Source organism: Bufo gargarizans, chromosome 1 (genome assembly GCF_014858855.1).
Source record: "Bufo gargarizans isolate SCDJY-AF-19 chromosome 1, ASM1485885v1, whole genome shotgun sequence".
Classification (NCBI taxonomy): Eukaryota; Metazoa; Chordata; class Amphibia; order Anura; family Bufonidae; genus Bufo; species Bufo gargarizans.
Window position 1 is genome coordinate 518,735,739 of NC_058080.1, and position 22,604 is coordinate 518,758,342.

General features: G+C 40.3%; 1 protein-coding gene across 3 annotated transcripts in view; it reads left to right on the forward strand.

The window, feature by feature from the left end:
• The window catches only part of GRK3 (G protein-coupled receptor kinase 3), a 287,657-nt gene extending 281,492 nt beyond the window's left edge, over positions 1–6,165 (forward strand). For all 3 annotated transcript variants that reach the window (XM_044275379.1, XM_044275380.1, XM_044275381.1), the window contains exon 21: positions 709–6,165. In XM_044275379.1, coding sequence (XP_044131314.1) covers positions 709–870 — 162 coding nt within the window. In that variant the 3' untranslated portion in view covers positions 871–6,165. The remainder of the gene's footprint in view (positions 1–708) is intronic.
• Positions 6,166–22,604: the final 16,439 nt, after the last annotated feature.

The following is a 22,604-nucleotide window of genomic DNA, read 5'->3' on the forward strand; positions in this document are numbered from 1 at the left end:
GCCCTTAGAGTGCATTTATACAATATGGACATATGTTTTAGTCCGTGTTTGGTCTATTCTAATTTTTAAACCTATATGGAACCAGTTCCCAAGTGGAAAACATTTACAAAAAGTTAAAATAGATGAAGAAAAAGCAGACCAAAAATATGAAAATGTGGCGATGATGAGAAAGATATGTCATGCTTGGTTTAAAAACATATTACAAGATGGTTGCACCACATTAGAAAGAAGAAGAAGGCCGCAGGTTTCCAAATCCATTCAAGTAGTTTGGTATTACAACCCCAATGCCAAAAATGTTGGGACACTGTCTAAAATATAAATAACAGTAAATAAAAACTGAAAGCAATTATTTGGAAATCTAATTTTATTACCCATATTTTTATTCACAATAGATTATAGAAGCAGTTGATTTTTATTTATTTTTCATGAAATGGCAAATTGTCTCATAACATATCATGGCATCCTGTTTTTATTTCCATTTTACACAGCGTCCCAACTTTTTTTTTTTATGGGAGTTATTATTCTCCAGAACATAGATTCCCCCATAAATTACAATGAATCTTTCGGTGTTCCAAGAGTGGCCTAAACTTTTTATTTTTGCAGGGCTCCCTGTAACTCAAAGATCATATGCAATAGGCAATCCCATTAAATTAGAATTAAGCAGTTCTGATTTTTATTTTATTTTTTGCACTTTTTTTTTTTTTACAGAGTGATCCAGAATTTGTACAGTGGAAGAAAGAACTGACTGAAGCTTTTACCGAGGCACAGAGGCTTTTACGTCGAGCTCCAAAGTTTCTGAACAAGTCGCGGTCCGCAGTTGTAGAGATCTCCAAACCACCACTTAGTCACAGAAATAGCAATGGCCTTTAGGGGGCAGGACAGGACCAAGAAATCTTAGGGATAACTACTTATATAACACCTTGACCAAGGTCCACAGCATTGTTATTAGTTACTTGTATGGTCCTCAACAGCAAGGTGTATATAAAAGAAGCTTTGGGAGCCTGCATCACACATTGTCTACTGAAGACTGGTCTTTACCGCCTGAAGTCTCGAAGAGGTCATGCAGCTTGAGGCAATGAAGAGATGAATTTTCACTAACAGAAGAGTTGTAAAAGTTGCCAAATTTAGTGATTGCTCATCATTCAGTTGCATCAGCTTATCCTGAACGGCCTGTGCTGAAGAAGCAAGGCATCCCACCCTTGCTTTTTATCTTGGCATATGCATGCTTTCGTGTATGCCAAACAAGAATATGAAATGGTTTTTGCAGTAGTTGCTTTTACGTTAATTTTTATGTCTGAAATTCAACATATCCCTGGATGGTTTTGGAGGGGATTACTGTGTCGCAAGAATGTTCTCAAGATGATAGCTTTCCTGAGTGTTGCCATAATTGTTCCCTGAATACCCTTTTTTGTCCTCCTGACTTGCACTGTTGACGTTAACTGGCAGTGTGTCGAAATGGTTATGCACTTCAAAGTAATGACTTCTATCTGTCCTGTGGTTATAAAATGTAGATACTTCATGGGAATACATACCAAGAATAATCACCCAGTTCTGTATCTTCACCAGTATAGTGGCTACCACTGTCTTGCCGTGTATGAGGATAGAAATATACTAGTAGAGCAATTATCGGTAAAAAGGAGTGCATGGTAGCTTTGTCCAGTGTTCTGGTAGCCAGTTAGCAATTTTAGCACAGATATTAAACAAGCTCATTTTACAGATACGTTTACAATTACTATAAAGACAGCTTTCTTGCCATTTCAGGTCAATTGCACTTTTTTTTTTTAATCAATCAAATTTATGCTTTAGTGAATAGTAGTTGAGAACGTTGGAGAACCCTGGTACGTGTCATGCTGTAATCTTAAATCAGTCCTCATCAGAAATTCTTGTCCTTGTCCTCCATATGTCCACCATTGGGCTTCTCATTGCTGTCCTACTGTCAGGCATCATCAAAGCTACAGAGCTATGAACATTTATAGTAAGACTGTGCATCTAAGGCAGGACAAGACAATCAGTCTGATCTTTTGTTGCTACCTACTACATACGCCTGTGCTAGGTTGGAACAAGCACTCACTGGAAATGGCATCTCGGGCTGATGGGGACTCTACGCTTCAGCTGTCGCTTTGGCTGCACCACGCATTTTTGCATCCCACTTTTGATTTTACCAATGAAGTGCAAAGTGCCAATGGACTCAAACGCTTCCTAGATCCACATTCCCTGTATTTAACAGAAACTTTTTAATGTATTTGTAAATATTAATTTAAGAATTAGTTACATGGGAAGGCAGGAGGAGCATCGATCTATCTGCACCTACATCTGCAGCTGCGTTTTACATAGTCTCAATTCTTTTCAATGCCTTTTGCTCATCGTATGCATTCTCCTTGGTTTAGGTAAATGCAGTGGTACTCACCGTTCCATGGGCAGATTAAACCACCGGGGAAAGTGTTATGAATGTGATAGATTTTTAGTGTAATGGAAGTAAAATGGTTATTGGTTAAGTATAACTGAACTACTGTGAAGTATCAATCCATGTATGTATTACAATCACATGCAGTGTTTGAGAGCAATTGTTAGATGTTACATTTAAAGGGAACACTGAAACCCATTTCATCTGTATTTTACTCCTAACCCTGGATTTCTTCCTCTTGTCAACAGTGGTAGAAAAAATTCATAAAATATCAAATGCAAGAAATGGTTACAAGATAATCTTTACTACTTTGAAGGTGTTAGCGAACCCATACACTTAATGCCTAGTGATAAACCATGTAACCTTGGAAGATTCACCCATCTGACATAAGTAGTCTCTTTCTGTAAGAAGGGAAGAGAGATGGTACCTGCTTCTTAGTATCGATCTGTCCATAGCACCTTATCCCTTCTGCTCACATTTCAGAGCCACAACCCTGTTTGTCATCATTTCCATCGAAGTGTCTATTTTCTTATCGTACTGTAGTTTTAAAGAATTTATGGAAGCCATAGTTATGGATAGAGTTGTAATGACTGTTACTGAGCACTGATGTGCAGATCCTGTAAAATGCAGCAATAACAAAAGATTCACCACTGCATTCAAAACATGGACCCATTTAGCCTGGTGGCACCTTATTTTGGAAGGTGCCACCATCTCTGATTCATATAATACAGTATTTGTCACGTATCACCATAATGCTGGATTTATTTGCTAGGTTAAAGGGGTTGGCTGCTTTTTGCATACATTTCAGAGATGCCATTCACTGAAGTGTAATGGCATAAGGAACTGGTACATTTCTTCAGGGCTTACCACAGAACCCCCCTTCTTTCCCAGTGCTCATGTAGATGTGGACAAGCCATGCTATCCATAGATTCCCAATATGGCAGTGGTGCTCGCTACTGCACAGGCAGTGAAAGCTGTCAGTGTAGGCCCTGATACAGAGAACCTATGGATGCCCTCTATCTGTGGCCTGACTGAATGCTTTCAGCGCCTGCGCAGTAGAGGATACAGCCGCCATCTTGGGACGCTGTAGATGGCACAATTTGTTTACATCAGTACCTGTGGGGAACAGAAGGCTCTGCCGTTTATGCAGAAAGTGGAGGATCTCTCTTTAAGTTTTGTGGGTCTATTTAGAGATGGTAAAAGAGAGTAAAGTACAGAGAATTGGCTACACAATTCTGTATGTTATGAAGTATAGCCCTTCTACATAGAGCAAACTCCTTCCCACTTATGGACATATACATTCCTGTGACTTGACAGAACAGTTAGGCCATGTCTAGACAACTAGGAAAACTGGTGATTATTAGCAGGTAGCATATGATGTAACCAGTAGTCACATTGCTGCTTTACTGATATCTTGCCGTCTATTTTCTGCATGGAGTATTGGCATATATCCCAACTTGTACTGGATCTGTCATTTACTATCCCATATTAACTCAACACTGTGAACATTCCTTCGGTCCACATTACGCTTAGTTATAACACGCTCTCTAGAGATTTATTTTGTAACCATTTGCTTGCTTGTTTTTTCAAAATCCTAAATCATTCCGATATCCGCTATCAGGGGGGTGATTCATTTTACCAGTAGCCTGTATGACACAAAACACGGAAACCTCACCAACAGATAATTCCTGCATGATTCCTTCTCCAGTCATTTACAATGCATCTACTGTATGTTTTTTCTTCTGTTTGGCCCTGATATTCCATTTTTTGTAAAGAAGTGTTTTTGTTTTATAAGCTACAGTATGTTTCATGAGAAAGTATAGCTAAATTCTGATCTATCAGCCTAGCCTTGTCGGTCAACTACAGAGATTATGTCTGCAATTCAGACAACGGAGAACGGATCACACAGCCATCATGGCGTCTCACCTGTATGAGCTACTGAAGAAAAGAACATATTTGTTTGCCTTGTTCAAAGTAAGAAAACACATGCCACACATGCGCGCTTTGGTAATAAGGAGATAGCCTGAGCACAAAGTTGAAGCCAAGCACATTCCTAGAGAAAAGCTATTTTTCTAGATTGGTTGTCATGCCTGTCAAGCTGCTCAGATACGGAGCTTCACTACTAGCATGGAGTGCCGACACAATTGCACCTGGAAAGAAGATTTCCAATTTATTAGACATGATTTTGTCATCAAAACCTCGTTCTGTTTGCATTCAGTCTATTTTACTGGTGTGTCCCTTGTGTAGCCGTTCCTGTGAATGCACAGTATCCCACTGTAAATATAACTCTGTTATATTAATGGATTGGACGTGTTAGTGTTGCATGTTCTTAATAATTACCTGCCCCCTTTTTTTTAAAATAAAAATATGCACATGTAGAAAGAAGTATGATGGGCATGGATATGAAAGAACAGAGTACATACTGTCATGTGGTAGTCACTATTGGTATAAACAACCATGACTTCACCCAAAATGTCCTTTATCAGGGCATCCAGAATAAAAATGGCATAAGACCCAAAACAATCCATCTGTTCATTCATACTTAAAAGCACCTTTGATAGCGTCATACTCCTCCCTGTCTGTTGCCAATAGAGGTGCCATGTTCAATATGGTTTTAGGTTAAGGTTCTGCTCATATTGATATTTGCTTTCTATGATGGGTCCAAGTTTAAAGCGTTGCTGTCAAGGTTTGTTGAGATCTGTATGAGAATTGATCCGTCATGACGCTACTGTGTGAACCAAGCAGAACTATAGTAGAGTCTGCAGTATCACCAGGGATCCAGTATCTGTCATTGTGCCAGGAGCACTGGATCTGTCCAAGACCATAAGATCCATAATAATAACCACAATGTAACAAAAACCTGTACAAAGTTCAATAGGAATACGGAGGTTGTGCGAATATTGGTCTCTAAACTGTTATGAACAATTTATGTAACCTAGTGATCTATATTTTTATAGATTATATGAAATCACCTATTGTGAAGATCATCAAAATCTTAGTATAGAGATAAGGGAATATAAAAAGCTTTATCCATTGCAGATCTACTTTAAAAGGTTAAGATATCACTTTATTTGGGGTCCCTGGTTAAAATCACAATGGTCTTTATTGTGGGGCCTCCTGTGTCATGGTCATACAGTGATTACACGTAAATATAGTTTATGTTGGTATATTCAGGTTTTCCTATTTAACAGAATTGTGTCTTGCATGACTATGCCTGACCTTAACCCAATATCAAAGATGTCTTCAAAATGAATTGCCGTACTGGAAGAACTGTGCTGTGCCAGTCTATTAATTCTCCCATACAGCTAATAGGAGCAAGAGTCATGTCCTGCATCATTGCTTCCTTGACTTTTGATTAGGTTTTGTGTCCCTACATCTGCTCTCATGCAAACCATTCTTGAGTTGTGACATCACTGTTTCATAAAGGTGTACATATTTCATCCAAGGTAAGATAACACCTATCGTCCCTGTACAACAGAATTGTGCATATTCAGTTATTCTGTCTGAAAGATGTCATAATGGACTTGGCTGTATTTTGGTAATGAAGGTAGTTATGTAGGAATAGAACAAGAGTTATATTTTAACAAGAATTCATTTTATATTATTTATTAAATCCATGCATTTCTTCGATGTTGCTGACATTCCACAGAATTGTTTATCTGTATAGTTGGTTATTTAAGGTGTGCTGGCAATTTCATTTTAAGTAGAACTATCCGCTTGATTCTGTTTTTCATAAATAAACGCCAATTGAACCCAGAAAACCATGTCCAGTTTACCGTTTTGTCCTCCACACCTGAATGATCTGCACCATGACATGTCACTGGTTCCTTCTTAATTATTCATATTCATTTTTTATGCTTCTTATGCAGTAGCACTTCATAGTGAGCTTTGTTTTTTGATACCTCTCTTTATAAGCACAAGATATGCAATACTGTATATACTCTACAATGTACACACACTCGCTTAATTGGTCTGAAACATTTCCTTGTGCATACTGATTGGGAGTACACGCGATCTTTGCTCCATAATTATAATATTAACCAGCAAATGGCCCTGCTAGCAGCAAGCTGGCACCAAGCCTAGCACCTACCAGGAGTGCCACTATAGAGGTTAGAAGTCTTGATTCTTCTACAATTAGTGCACTACGTAAAGCAGCGTTCCCTGAACTACGGCTCTCTAATTGTTAAAAAACTACAACTCTCATTGTGCTTTCACAACCGTCTGTGGATGCATGGAATTAGTTCTAAAACAGCTGAAGACTGAGGTTACAGTTAAATACCATGTAGTAGTTGAATACTGCTGTAAACAGGGCATAATTCAGTAATTGAGGAAGATGTCTATACCTAAAGGTCCCTCCGAGATCACAAGGCAGTAATGTACTGGACAAGCCTTGTTTTCATGGGGTCTCCAACTGGTGAAATGTACCCCGAGATGATCGGTAGCGTGGCCACTGTAGGAATTACTCAGTATCCTTGCTGGTATAGTAAAGATAGTCTAAACCATTCCTGAAGCCATCAATGAAGTTCATATAAAACTTTAAGTACTTGTCACTTCCTACCCATTCATTTAAACCTCTTGGGAGTCAAAAGTAGTGAGCGACAGTGAGTGCACAAAAAGCATTTGCAGTTTTTACAATGAAAAAATTAAAATAAGTGGTCAGATGTCTTTAAATGATCATTCATGGTAATATTAGTTGAGATTGAAACCAATTATTTAGTTCACGGAAACAGGGAGGTGTCCTCTATAGAGCCCTGTTAGGGAACCCTTTTTATGAATTTTGTGGTTAGAAACCCACTTTTTGCTTTGTCCTTACTTTTTCTATTTTAAGAGGCGTATCCTATAGTAATGACACTTTTAATATGATGGAGAATCTTTATGAAATACTGAACACGTGTGATCATCAGAAATACTCAATAGCTTCCTGATAACATATGTATATAGTATATAGTTGGATTTACTACGGTACATGCAGCATTATATGTATTTATATTATTAGTCATATGTCACATTAAAATAATGTATGCACCCCCATTTTTTAGAGAATGATTCTGTTATAGTAACCTCCCTGGTGTTCTAGAAGTATGCTGGATTGGAAAAGCTTCATGCAGTACATAACTAAGCATAAACCATTCAGGAATTATGCTTTTTAAAGGGGTATTCAGTTATGTAAAGTTATCCCTTATCTACAGATTGGTGGGGGTCCTACCACTGGGACTACCTCTGATCACAGAAACGGGATACCCTATGGTGGCCTCCCAAAATAAATGGAGCTGCTGGTTGTTTTTCCATGGGAGTTCTGGAGAAAGCGGAGCTTTGCACTCGGCTATCCCATATTAATGAATGGAGGGGCCGTGCACATACCTGACCGGGCTGACCATTCATTTATGTGGGTCTCCACAGGATATGGTTATACCGTTCTTGGGATTTGTGGAGGTCCCAATGGTAGGGTCCCCACTGATCTAATAGTTACTTTACATAACCAGGATATCGCTTTTAAGTATCTTGTAGCATTCTCTAGATTTTGCACAATCACAGTGGTTGGAGCCTGATTAACTAAAGCAACATTTTCCTAAATTAATATTGAATATTTTCGCAATATTTCTTCACCCAAGTTAAAGAGAATGCACACGTTGTTAGAAATTTACATTTATTTTTTTTACTGTTTGTTTCTATTCATTAAAAATAAATAAAATGAGGGTTATAGTGTTTTTCCGGGAGTAAAATTATCTTAATAATTTCTGATCCACAAGGGTCCAACTCCAGACACTAGTTTTTTGAAAAGGCCAGGGCACTCTGGTGAGTACTGAGGCTTGTTCACAGCTTACCAATCTCACTGGAGCGCCGCTGCCTCTTGAACATGCGGGTTGGCAGGGATGCCAGAATTGAGACCCCCACCGATCTGATACTGCTAACCTATCCTGAGGATAAGTCCTCAATATTCTACTCCCGGAAAACCTCTTTAACAGCGGCACTGCCTGACTAAGGTACCATAAGAAGCTTTTTGCCACCATCCATACTTTGCTGACTTGATGCTGTGTAGAGAGGAAGCAGGACAATTCCTTACAGTAGTGCCTCTGGAAAGCAATAGAACATAAAGATATAGAGAAAAACACATGTCTAAAGAATAAAAAATGAAATCATAAATGACTATTCAGTATAAATATATATTCCGTTTCCAGCTCCCGTGTCCATCTGCAATAATGATGTCTAGATGCAGAAGTGAAAAAACATGACAAGATTGGGGAGCAGAGTTCTGAAATACAGCTTGTCCCGTCTCTTGCATGTATATTACAAAAAGGACTCCCTTTACATTGTATTATATGTGACCTATGTGTTTCCATTTTTTGAGTACTACTCTGCAATAGACAGAGCTGCTAACAGAAAATTGTGTCCCACTGTCTGTGTGACTGCCCCTGTGACATTAGAAAGTGTATATTTGGGGGGTGGTGCTTTCAAAGTCAGCAAGATGCCTGCCCCTACAAGCACTGTGATAAGAACGAGAAATACTTATATTTTTGACAAGCATTAACAGATTACCCCCACAGACACACATTATCTATAATCAGCGCCAATGTATATAGATTGTCAACCCAATTCCATGTACTTCCATGAACCATCATAAAACAAGGAGGTTTCCTAATGATACAGACCTTCATCTCTAACACTTATCTAGACATATCCGCCCACTGATGGTGACTGCTGGGTTTCCTAGTTTTTTGTTTTTTTTAAGTTTTGGTGCAGTTTCTTGGAGGGATATAGGGTATATTGTTCCATCTTCTTCTCCCCACCCACCACTGCCTATCCTCAATAAAGTACATTTTGTGTTTCAGTACCACGTGGTCTGGTCTAGAGATCATAAATTGTGTTTACAATCTTGTAAAGATGTAAATATTTTTGGATATTGTATTTATGAGATATTTTTCATTTAAAGATTTGTTTTTATTTGTTGTATTCAGGAAAGATTTCGATTGCTATCCAGTACAATACTGCACGTTAACAGTAGACCTCCCACTCACTGTGAAGACTTGCCTTGACTATATCTGTGATGTGCCACAAATAGCTAAACCACTTTTTTTTTTGTCCCAAAGGTTTTCTGAAACAGCAATGCTGCTTCTATGTGCTAGTCAATTGCTCATAAAATCTGTTTCAATAAAGACCCCTGTGTACTGTCTGGAGTGTTTGACTTATATATGTAAACCATCCATGTTCTGAGAACACGTCTGACCATCATCCATGGGCTGGTAGGTCTAGGAATTTCCCAAACTAATATAGAGTGAAAAGCATTTCTCTACCATTATCCAGCATCTGTAATTTATTATATTAGTTACAGGGTATAGGAGCATGAAGAGTCATACTTGTAAAACTACTTTTCCGTCGCCTCTTTCACAGCTGACTTTGTCCTTACATGTAATATACCCACTAACCCAATGGACATATTGGGGGAGAATTTATGATTCCATCCACGGCACTGTCCTGGTGTAAGAAAAAATGTCTCAAACCCAGTGTTTGCCGCACGTGGTGTTTTTAAACTGCCTTCGCCACTTTCCAAAAATGGGGGTGTGAGAAGGCGGTGGGGCCAGGGGAGCCAGCACATTTATCTTCATTTACCCCAGTTTTCTGGCATAAATGAAGACTAAAATCTACTGCAATTCAGTGCTGCCATAGATTTTAATTTAGGAAACTAAACTGAAATCTTAGGATAATGTGCCTAATTTGTGACCAGGCCTGCATCTCATCATAAACTAGGCAGATCCTCTGGTAGTGCAAGGGGTATCAGAGACTGGCGTATGATAAATTTCATTGTGTTTCAGATTGGGAATTATGAACTGAGGTAAATGACTATCTCTGTGCAGGGATGTGGAATATGAACTGGCAAGATGACATGGAGGACGTTCATAAGGAATTTGTCAGCCCTGAGTCCCTTTTAACATGGCAAACACTTGGGCAAAACTGCACACAGCAGTTCACCATTTTATTTTGTACTAAAGAGGGAGAATATGTACAGTAACACAGTTGCCCAATTCCTAATAGACTAAAAGTGTTACAGAAGTAAAGTAAATGCATCAATACAAGACAATATTTGGGGCCAGTTGAAGTATTTCCATTATTAAAAAGAACTGTTGGGTAGCTGATGGCAGCACTGGTCGGTTCTCATGTCATTGGAGGTGGCACAGGCCTAGTAAAGGACAGGGGAGCATCTCTAGACTAGTCCCATTCTGATGAGTGAAACTTTGTGGGCAAGTGGCCTAATATGCACAAGACAGTTAGGAGTAATTATTAATGTAATCTCTTCATACCAGGACAGGAGATCAAACCTATACTATGCAAAGTACTCCCGAAATATTACTTACGCCAAGGCTACATGAACACGACGATATGTATTTTGCTGATCTGCAAACAAAATTGACATCTGCGTTACAACCTTTTTTTTTATGAATCCATTGTAACAATGCCTATGCTTGTGTGCAAAATGGACAAGAATAGGACATGTTCTATTTCTTGTGGGGCTATGCAACGAGCATACGGATGCGCACAGCACAGTGTGTGCGGTCTGCATATTTTGAGGACCCATTGAAATAAATGGGTCCACGTCCTGTCCGCAAAAAAAACTAAACTGACACGGAAACCAAATACATGTGTGTGCATGAGGCCTAAGCAGCAGCACAGCAAAGCATCTATAATGAAAATATATTTATTATTACATACATTTTATTATTACATATTATTAAAAGCAGGGGCGTTGCTAGGCTAAAACATTCGGGGCCTGGGCCCCTGATGTTTTTTCCTAGGCCCTGAATATACTGCCTGCCAGGCAGATACAACTGTATTGCTATCCTTAGGACAGCAATACAATTAAATCTAATGCACTGCAAGATCTGAAGGACCTGTGATGACATCACAGGTCATGTGATCAGTGCAGAAGGACAGGGGTTGAGAAGGACCTGTAATGATGTCGCCATCATGTGACCAGTGCAGGAGAGGATGGCAGTCAATGGGAGAAGAAGCTGTTGTGATGTCTGTATATGAGGAGAGGTAAGTGAAGGGAGAGGCAGAGCAATGCTGGGAGTTGTGGCTATTTAACTGGGTCTGTATGTTAGGGCTGAAGGGAGGGATGTTATCATGGGACTAAATGTTCAGGAGTGATGTTATTTACATGGGGCTATATGTTGATTGCGGCTCTGGGAGGGGGTGATGTTATTTACATGGGACTTTACATTGGAGGTGGCTGGGGAGGGAATGATAATGACATGGGACTGTATATTGATGGTGGCTGGGGGAGGGAGTAATATTTACATGGGACTGTATGTTGATGGCGGTTGTGGGAGTGATGTTTGCATGGAACTATATGTTGATAGTGGTTGTGGAAGGGAGTGATGTTATTTACATGGGACTGTATATTGATGGTGGCTGGGGAACGAGTGATATTTAAATGGGATTGTATGTTGATGGTGGCTGGGGGAGGGAGTGATGTTATTTACCTGGGACTGTATGTTGTAGGAGGCTGGGGAGGGGTGATGTTTACATGAGGCTGTATGTTGAAGGAGGAAGTGATGTTATTTACATGGGACTGTATATTGATGGTGACTGGGGGAGGGAGTGATGTTATTTACATGGGACTGTATGTTGAATGTGGCTGTGGGAGGGGGTGATGTTATTTACATGGGAATGTATGTTGGAGGAAACTGGGGAGGGGGTGATGTTGTTTACATGGGACTGTATTTTGAAGGGGGCTATAGACAGAGGGATTGTATTTACAAGGGACTGTATATTGGAGGGGGCTGTAGACGAATGTTATTCACATGGGACTGTATATTGTAGGGGGCTGGAGAGATGGTGTGATATTCACATGGGACTCTATGGTGGAGTGAGGGAAATTAGTGTTATTTACATGGTACTGTATGGTGGAGGGGCTGAGGAATTATAATTTGTGAGGACACTAAGAGGTGGAATATAACTACAGGGGGGCACTTCAGAAGAGAGCATTATAAATACTGGAAGCACTGTAGAGACATTTTAAATCCAGGGGACATTAGGCGTTCTTATTACTACTGGGGGCTCTATAGGAGGGACCCCCTTATTTCTACTAAGAACACTATGGGGACCTTATTAGGTCTGAGGGCATTATTAATACTGGCGGGCTCTTCTACTAATGGGGGCACTCTTGGTGAGCATTATCACTATTGGGAGCACTGTAGGGGGCAGTATTACTAAGGAGGACATTCTAGAAGGGAATTACTATTGGTGGGACTACGATGAGCAATATTACTATGGGGGGGGGGGCGCTATCTGTACATCACTCATTTTTCTTCATGATAGTATTTGGGGGTATTGGGGAGCACAGCGAGAAGCAGGATAACACTGTGGGGTCTCCAGGTTGGGGGATGATAGAAAAGTGAGGAAGCTAAGGTTACTTTCACACTAGCGTTTTTCTTTTCCGGTATTGAGTTCTGTCCTAGGGGCTCAATAAAGGAAAAAAACCTGATCAGTTTTATCCTAATGCATTCTGAATGGAGAACATTCAGTTCAAGATGCATCAGTTCAGTCCCTCTTACGTTTTCTGGCTGGAGAAAATACCGCAGCTTGCTGTATTTTTCTCACCGGCCAGAAATCATGAACACTTGCTGGAATGCCGTTGAAATGCGGCATTAAAATTGCCGCATTGACGGATCCGTTCTTTCGGTCTGCGCATGCGCAAACCTTTAAATCTGTGCAAAAAAAATACCGTATTCGTTTTTCCGAAAGACACCGGAGACCCGGACCTGGTATTTCAATGCATTTGTCAGATGGATCCGTCTGACAAATGCCATCTATTTGTGTCCGGATTGCGACGGAACTGCCTGCCGGAATCCTCTGCCTCAAGTGTGAAAGTACCCCAAGATATCTGTGTGTCACACTCTGCAGAGACAAGGCAGGTGAGAGAAGTTGTCCTGAACAAGTGGAGAAGATGATGACAGAGAAGATCTACATCAGAGGAGACACCACCTGGGAGGCCCTGGATGCGAGAGGTACTGTATGTGCTGTATAGCTAGTACAGCAAAATGCGGTGGGCGCGGGGAGGGTTGACTTCCCGGGGAGTACAGCAAACATGCCGAGAGGTGGGCTGAAAAAAATATAGCATGCTGCAGTTTTATTCCAGCCGCCTCTCTGCACATTTGCCGTGCTGCGGTTGGACCTCCAGCCCGCCCCATTTTAGTGAATGTGGCCGGAGCAGACTTCCGGCGACGCAGTGCACTAGCGGTAGCACGCATCTGGCAGGCTGTTACCCCGCCGGAACAGCCTGCAGGAGACAGCTACCGCAAGTGTGAAATTAAGCCTTAGAGAATTGGACCATATTCATTGGGGCTTGGGCCCCCGATCCTTTGAGACCCTAGCAACACCCCTGATTAAAAGTACATTTGCAGTATCCTTCGAAGACCACAGGACAATGCAAATCTTGCATTAACAAATGACAACTGGTCGCTGTACAATAATTAAATGCAATATAAACTAAAGTACCATACATGGAAGTCTATTCATAGCAATGTATTGATGCAATACAGCTCCTACCATAACACTAGGCTACAAAGGCCAGTGACAATGGGGCCAAAAATATTGAAAATAAAGTAATAAAAGGGGTTATCGGGGATTGCAAAATATTTAGGATTGAACATAGAAATTGGATTGTTGGAAGTCTCTCTGCATGCCTTCTGATCAGCACGTTGAAGGAGCCACGTCCCCTTGATTGTTTACCGGGCAGAGCTGTGTACTTTTACCTTTAGCTGGTACTGCAGTTCACTGCAGCTTCTTCCCATTCTTTTGACTAAATAAATAAATCCTAGTCAGAAGTGATTACCTACAAAGGAAGCCAAATGTTTTTTTTTTCCTCCTGGATTTTTGGGGCTATTATGGTATCAGATCCTGGGCCCAGCGCGCTCTCCAAGTCTAGGGGACCATCTCATCAGAAACGGATGTGGTGGCTTCTCTGTCCTGCGCTTGCCAAAATATGTAATCAGCACATAACCCTTTTGGGCCACCCTTCCCTCCTGCTATGGACACGCACACTCAGCTGACGCACCCAAACAAGCCCTCACTTACTAATGTGCATGGTTGCACAGTTGAACACCTGACCAATGAATGGATCAGTCATAGCTGCCTTTTTCAAATTGATGACTAGACAAGTATTTTGAATGGATGAGTTTTTAAATGGACCCCACTCAGATGTAGTCCATGTGCGATCTGTTTTCTCTCCGACCCATTCCGTTCAAAGAATGAGTCTTACAAGAGCAATGGACAAGTGTAGAACATGCTTCATCTTTGTGAGAAAAACGCCACTAAAAGCCTTTGTGTGAATTCATCCTCACACTAGCCTCTTAGCATAAATATAGTTAAAGAGGTTGCCAATCTATACCTAAAATTGTAAAAAGTGCATAAACAGTAATGTTTTTTACATTCTAACATATCTGATCTTGCACTGTACCCCAGCTCTGAAGTTAAAGGCCCTCGACTACGGTAGTGTTAACATAGCAGCCTGGAATACACTGCTCCTACAGGACTCAAGATGATGGTAGTCAATTGACATATTCTTGTTACCACTTTTTGGGGCTGTCCCTGAGTTCCTCCACTACAGTGCAGGCGCTGATCAGTAATTAGATGTGTCTGGAGCATGCGCAGATACAGACAGCAGAATCCCATGTATCTGAGAATTCACCAGATGCATCGACTTACTGTTTAGCACCTGCATTGTAGTGGAGGAAGCCAGGAACTTCCCAAGGAAGCAGTCACGATAACAAGTCACGTGACTGTCACATCTTGTGTGTCCTATGGGTGTGGAGGATTCTAGGTTGCAGTGTTAACATTGCTAATATGGAGACAGTTGAGAGCTTTCAACTTCACAGCATCTGTGTTCTGTCAGTGGTTTTCACAGACCATAGACTGCAATGGGCATGTTTGGTCTGCATCATATTAAAATTATTGCATATCTTCTGTTTTCAACTGACCATGGGTCAGACAAGGCTATATAAAAAATACACATTAAAATCAATGGAGACATATGTAGGGATGAGCGTACCCGAACCCGAACATTTCAGTAAAAGTTCAGGTTCAGCGTTTTTTAGCAGCCAATCAACAAGCGTTTAACTGTCTGGCCTACTAATGGCATGGCTGTGATTGGCCAGTGCAACATGTGACCCAGCCTCTATATAAGCTGGAGTCACGTATCGCTGCACGTCTCTCTGCTGTTACTAGTGTAGGGAGAGGATGCTGCTGGCGATTTCAGGGAGAGAATAGGACAGAATCTGTGATCAGAACTCGAATCTAACTCTGCGATCTACATACATTTAGTTGTGTGGGTGCAGTGCACAATCTTTTTATATCCTGCCTCGAGCCCAGTGACAGAAAAAAATAACTTTTATCCATCTGTTAGGTGGGCGGCAGCGGCCATTTTTTGCAAGCTCAGTGCACCAGCACTGCATCTGAGCTTTTGTGACATTCAAATCCAAGCTTGAAATACTGCACTAATAATCTGGTTTAAAAAAAAAAACACCCTTTTTTGGCAATATACAACATCTAGTGCTTTTTTTGAAGGATTAGTCCGTGTGCAATTTAAGCTATAAATACAGTCATAATTTTTTGGGGTTTTAAAAACATCCTTTTTGTGCAAAATACACTATTTTACAGCCCTAGCTGCATCTGCACGTGTGAAATTCAATAGTTTTATACAGCTTTCGTATTCTGTTATAAAAAAACAACCTTTTTTTCAAAATACTTATACGTATTTGCAGCCCTTGCTGCATCTGTGATTGTTAAAAACAAGTTTTAAAAATTTAAATCATTTTCTGGCTTTGAAAAAACACAAATTTTGGCATTAGCCAACATCTGGATTATTCAGTGTGCAATTTAGAAATTGCAAGCTAGAAATACAGCCATAATTTTCTGGGTTTTTAAAAACACAATTTTACAGCCCTTGCAGCATCAGCATGTGTGAAATTCAAGGGTTATATACTGCTGTCATATTCAAATACACCAATTTTGGGCAAAAAAGTTAATTTTGCAGCCTTTGCTGCATATGTCATTGTGATATACACACTTTAGATACTGTTGTTCTATTCAGATATTTGAAAAACAGCCCATTTTGGGCAATAAACTTTAATTGCGGCCTAGTCTGCATCTGTACGTGTGAGATACACCCTTTACATACTGTGGTTCTATTCAGTTATTTGAAAAACAGCCATTTTGGGCAAACAAATTTAATTGCAGCCTGGTCTGGATCAGTTGGTGTGAGATACACCCTTTAGATACTGTAAAAACACCCTTTTTGGGCAAAATACGCAATTTTGCAGCCCTTGCAGCATCAGCACGTGTGAAATTCAAGGGTAATATACTGCTGTCATAGTCAGTTATTAAACAAACACCCGTTTTGGGCAAAAAAGTTTAATTGCAGCCTAGTCTGCATCTGGACATGTGAGATACACACTTTAGATACTGTGGTTCTATTCAGTTATTTGAAAAACAGCCATTTTGTGCAAGAATCTTAAATTCCGGCCTAGTCTGTATCAGGACGTGTGAGATGTTTTGGCTGGATTTTCATGGGTCGTAAACTGACAGCACAAATGGAAGCTTGTCAGTTTTTAGTGGACAGAACATAAGGGTCTTATGTAGGGTCTCATTTTTTGAGGGATGAGATGACTTGATTGGTATGATTTTGGTGTGCGTATGACTTTTTGATCGCTTGGTATTACACTGCTTCTGATGTAAGGTGACAAAAAATGGCTTTTTTACAACGTTTTATTTTTTTTTTTTTTACGGCGTTCACCTGAGGGGTTAACTCATGTGATATTTTTACAGGGAGTGCAGAATTATTAGGCAAATTAGTATTTTGACCACATCATCCTCTTTATGCATGTTGTCTTACTCCAAGCTGTATAGGCTCGAAAGCCTACTACCAATTAAGCATATTAGGTGATGTGCATCTCTGTAATGAGAAGGGGTGTGGTCTAATGACATCAACACCCTATATCAGGTGTGCATAATTATTAGGCAACTTCCTTTCCTTTGGCAAAATGGGTCAAAAGAAGGACTTGACAGGCTCAGAAAAGTCAAAAATAGTGAGATATCTTGCAGAGGGATGCAGCACTCTTAAAATTGCAAAGCTTCTGAAGCGTGATCATCGAACAATCAAGCGTTTCATTCAAAATAGTCAACAGGGTCGCAAGAAGTGTGTGGAAAAACCAAGGCCCAAAATAACTGCCCATGAACTGAGAAAAGTCAAGCGTGCAGCTGCCAAGATGCCACTTGCCACCAGTTTGGCCATATTTCAGAGCAACATCACTGGAGTGCCCAAAAGCACAAGGTGTGCAATACTCAGAGACATGGCCAAGGTAAGAAAGGCTGAAAGACGACCACCACTGAACAAGACACACAAGCTGAAATGTCAAGACTGGGCCAAGAAATATCTCAAGACTGATTTTTCTAAGGTTTTATGGACTGATGAAATGAGAGTGAGTCTTGATGGGCCAGATGGATGGGCCCGTGGCTGGATTGGTAAAGGGCAGAGAGCTCCAGTCCGACTCAGACGCCAGCAAGGTGGAGGTGGAGTACTGGTTTGGGCTGGTATCATCAAAGATGAGCTTGTGGGGCCTTTTCGGGTTGAGGATGGAGTCAAGCTCAACTCCCAGTCCTACTGCCAGTTTCTGGAAGACACCTTCTTCAAGCAGTGGTACAGGAAGAAGTCTGCATCCTTCAAGAAAAACATGATTTTCATGCAGGACAATGCTCCATCACAGGCGTCCAAGTACTCCACAGCGTGGCTGGCAAGAAAGGGTATAAAAGAAGAAAATCTAATGACATGGCCTCCTTGTTCACCTGATCTGAACCCCATTGAGAACCTGTGGTCCATCATCAAATGTGAGATTTACAAGGAGGGAAAACAGTACACCTCTCTGAACAGTGTCTGGGAGGCTGTGGTTGCTGCTGCACGCAATGTTCATGGTGAACAGATCAAAACACTGACAGAATCCATGGATGGCAGGCTTTTGAGTGTCCTTGCAAAAAAAGGTGGCTATATTGGTCACTGATTTGTTTGTGTTTTGTTTTTGAATGTCAGAAATGTATATTTGTGAATGTTGAGATGTTATATTGGTTTCACTGGTAAAAATAAATAATTGAAATGGGTATATATTTGTTTTTTGTTAAGTTGCCTAATAATTATGCACAGTAATAGTCACCTGCACACACAGATATCCCCCTAAAATAGCTAAAACTAAAAACAAACTAAAAACTACTTCCAAAAATATTCAGCTTTGATATTAATGAGTTTTTTGGGTTCATTGAGAACATGGTTGTTGTTCAATAATAAAATTAATCCTCAAAAATACAACTTGCCTAATAATTCTGCACTCCCTGTATAGAGCAGGTCGTTATGGACGTGGCAATACCTAATATGTTTTATACACTAATCTTTTTGAAACAAAAAAAAAATCATGTTTTAGTGTCTTCATAGTCTGAGAGCCATAGTTTTTTTATATTTTTGGGCAATTGTTTTAGGTAGGGGCTAATTTTTTGCAGGATGAGGTGATGGTGGGGAAACCGCTTTTTGATTGCTTGATTTGATAGAGCCGGTCTATACGAACGCGGCAATATGTAATATGTCTACTTTTCTTTTTTTTTTCCTATTTTTTACAATTTTTTTAAACTTTATTTTGAAAAAAGGACGTTTTTATTTTACTTGAAACTTAAATTTTTATTATAAAAAACAACCTTTTTTCACTTTATTTTACTTTTTATATTTGTCCCCCTTTTGGGACTTCACCTTTTCAGAGTTTTATCCCTGTTTCAATTCAGTACAATACATTCTGTATTGTACTGATTCGAACTGTCAGCCTCTCACACAGTTACCTAGGAGACCCAGCGCTCAGGCTGGATCTCCTGGGCTTCCGTAGGCTGGCAGCTCCGATGCCTGTATAAGGCATTGGGGCTGCCATGGCAACCATCGACCCCCTGCCAGTGCAGCTTAGGGGGGTAATGGAGTCAGAGGGAGCCCCCTCCCACTGTACACCCTGCATGTGCCGTGGTCAGTGCTGACCGCCGCACGTGAAAGGGTTAATCTACCGGCCTCACCGCAGACAGCGATGCCGGCAGATGCAGCAGAGACCTGGCTATCAGTAACAGCCGGGCCCGTGCTGCGGATCGGGGGGCTGCAGCTCCTGCACCCGCCCAATCCCATCACTTACATGTACGTGAGGATGCGGCAAGGAGCCTCATTCGCTCACGTACATGTACGTGAGGATGCGGGAAGGGGTTAAACATGTGGTGCACCAGGTAATGAAGACTTCGGCATCACATGCTCAAGTGAGGAGGAGAACTAATCAGACACCAAAAGCCAACACCCAAAGCATCAAAAACAAAAGACAACATATATATATAGTACTGAAAAGCTATAAAAATAGTTCTTTTAACGATATTGTAAAATCAGATCGTTTTTTCTGTTCAGACCTGTGGGAAAGCAACTTCCCAATTCAGACATTCAATATTTTCGTTTGTGATCGCCTCCTCTAATGGGAAGAGTAACCCTTTCCACTCCCTGAACAGAAAACGCTCTTGTATCTCCTTTGTGCACAGTGGCAAAGTGAAAACTGACTGCAGATACATTGTGAGTTTCATAATATGGTATATCTGATAAATGTTTGCCTATTCTGCTTTTTATTTATTTTGTAGTGCAACCTACATATTGTAGAAGACAATCTCTGCAGGTGATTAAATACATTGCATAATCTGTGTAACAGTTCAGATATTGTTTTATGGTGTAATTCTTGCCATTCACAGTAGATGTCACATTTTGACACACTGACATGTATTTACAACAGATACATCTGTTACTACCACATTTGTAGCTCCCTTTATAGGTGAGCCACATAGGTGGAGTTGCTGATCGTTCCTGGAAAAGACTGGGGCTGATTTTTTTTTTCCCCTATGGTTGTGGCTCTGCAGGCCACACATTTAACCCCCTAATTTACTAGCCCTTTCCACTCCTGGTCAAAGTTTAATACAGGGAGATGTCATTGTATGATATTGCAAATCTCCGTGCATTCCTTACTTTAGCCTGTCCTAACCAAAACTGCCTTTTGGGGAAATATTAATTTCTTTCTGTCTAAAGAGAGAGCCCATTTTTGGCCTCCTCTATAGACCGTGTAACATAATTTCTTGCAAGCATTCTGCTACCGATGTTATCTGCTTCTCTTATAAATGCAGTACTATCCGTACAGTTGCATCTTGCTCGCATCATTTCGCCCCTTGGTATGTTCCTTGTCACATGAGGTGGCTGACATGAAGTCGATAAAAGGGAAGTATTGCCAGCCATCTCTTTTCTATGAGTTGATGTTGAAATTACTGATTTGGCGGCATATAAATGCAGGTCCAGAAATACTAGCTAAATAAAAAAAAAAAGCTACGGTTTCCTTTAGCTGAACTGATATTGAGTCATCTGATTCAGCACCAGAAATGAACAATTCTCCTACTAATGTTAGTGTGAATACTGCATATATACAAACAGAAAGAGGTGTAACGGGAAGGAAACCAATGGCAAAAAACGCCAGGCGGGGAGGAAACATCGCAGGAGGACAGCGATATCCCTCTTGCCACAAGCAGGAATAAATGATCTCCAAGTGATAAATTTGTTGTCCGCTCCAACATGTCATTTTGATCTCTATCGAACAATTATAGATGTCAACAGACTAGCACAAATTTAGACTTTAAAAAAAACACATTTCCAGACCATGAATGATTCTTTTGATAATGTTTTGGATGTCAGCACACAGTATATTTCAAATACATCTTTCTTCTTTAGATTTCAGGGAATTAGTACAAATAGCTTCTCTGCAGGAATTGTGCCAAGAGCAGGATGAGACTCGCAAGCAAAATACATTAAATAAAAAAATTAAAACATCAAATAGTGATTTTTTTTTTTAAATTACAATCGAGATCGCCTGCTCTGGATTGTTTCCAGGATCTAGAGGAAAAATATTTATGTGCGTTACATGAAAAAAATATTACTGAGAATGGAAAGGGTGGGGTGGGGTGTACAATTCCACATAAGAATGGTTTCAACATATCCATGGATGAACACAATACACAAAATGAATTAATAAAGAGATCGGATATAGTAATTAACCAGCTCAGGACCGCCGCATGCAGGATTGCGTCTTTGCGGCGGCCCTGTTATTCCTCCTGGACGCGCGACGCCTGTATGTGTTTTGCGGATCCGCAAAACACATATGGACCTCTGAATGGAGCCTTACAGGGGGTGTTCAATGACAGGGGTGGGTGATCAGGGAGTCTTTATGGGTTGATCACCCCCCTTTAAGACTCCATTCAGACTTTCGTATGTTTTTTGTGGATCCGCAAAACACATACGGACGTCTGAATGGAGCTTTACAGGGGGGTGATCAATGACAGGGGGGTGATCATCCCATAAAGACTCCCTGATCACCCCCTGTCATTGATCACCCCCTGTAAGGTTAGTGGAAATTGATTATTATTTTTTTTCTTACAAAACTTGTGACAAAAAATAAAATCTCACATGAACTCGCCATACTTCTCACGCATTAGGGCCCCTAAAATGCCAGGGCAGTATAACTGCCCCACAAGTGACCCCATTTTGGAAAGAAGACACCCCAAGGTATTCCTTGAGGGGCATGGTGAGCTCCTGGAAGTTTTTATTTTTTGTCACAAGTTAGTGGAATATGAGACTTTGTAAGGAAAAATAATAAAAGTAAAAAAACATCATTTTCCGCTATTTTGTGACAAAAAATAAAAAGTTCTATGAACTCACTATGCCCATCAGCGAATACCTTAGGGTGTTTACTTTCCGAAATGGGGTCATTTGTGGGGTGTTTCTACTGTCTGGGCATTGTAGAACCTCAGGAAACATGACAGGTGCTCAGAAAGTCAGAGCTGCTTCAAAAAGTGGAAATTCACATTTTTGTACCATAGTTTGTAAATGCTATAACTTTTACTCCCAAATTATTCTTTTTACCCAAACATTATTTTTTTATCAAAGACATGTAGAACAATAAATTTAGAGAAACATTTATATAGAAATTTAGTTTTTTATTTTATTTTACAGCTGAAAGTGATTATATCAAAAAAAGTAAAAATTTCAGCAGCAATGAAATACCACCAAATGAAAGCTCTATTAGTGAGAAGAAAAGGAGGTCAAATTCATTTT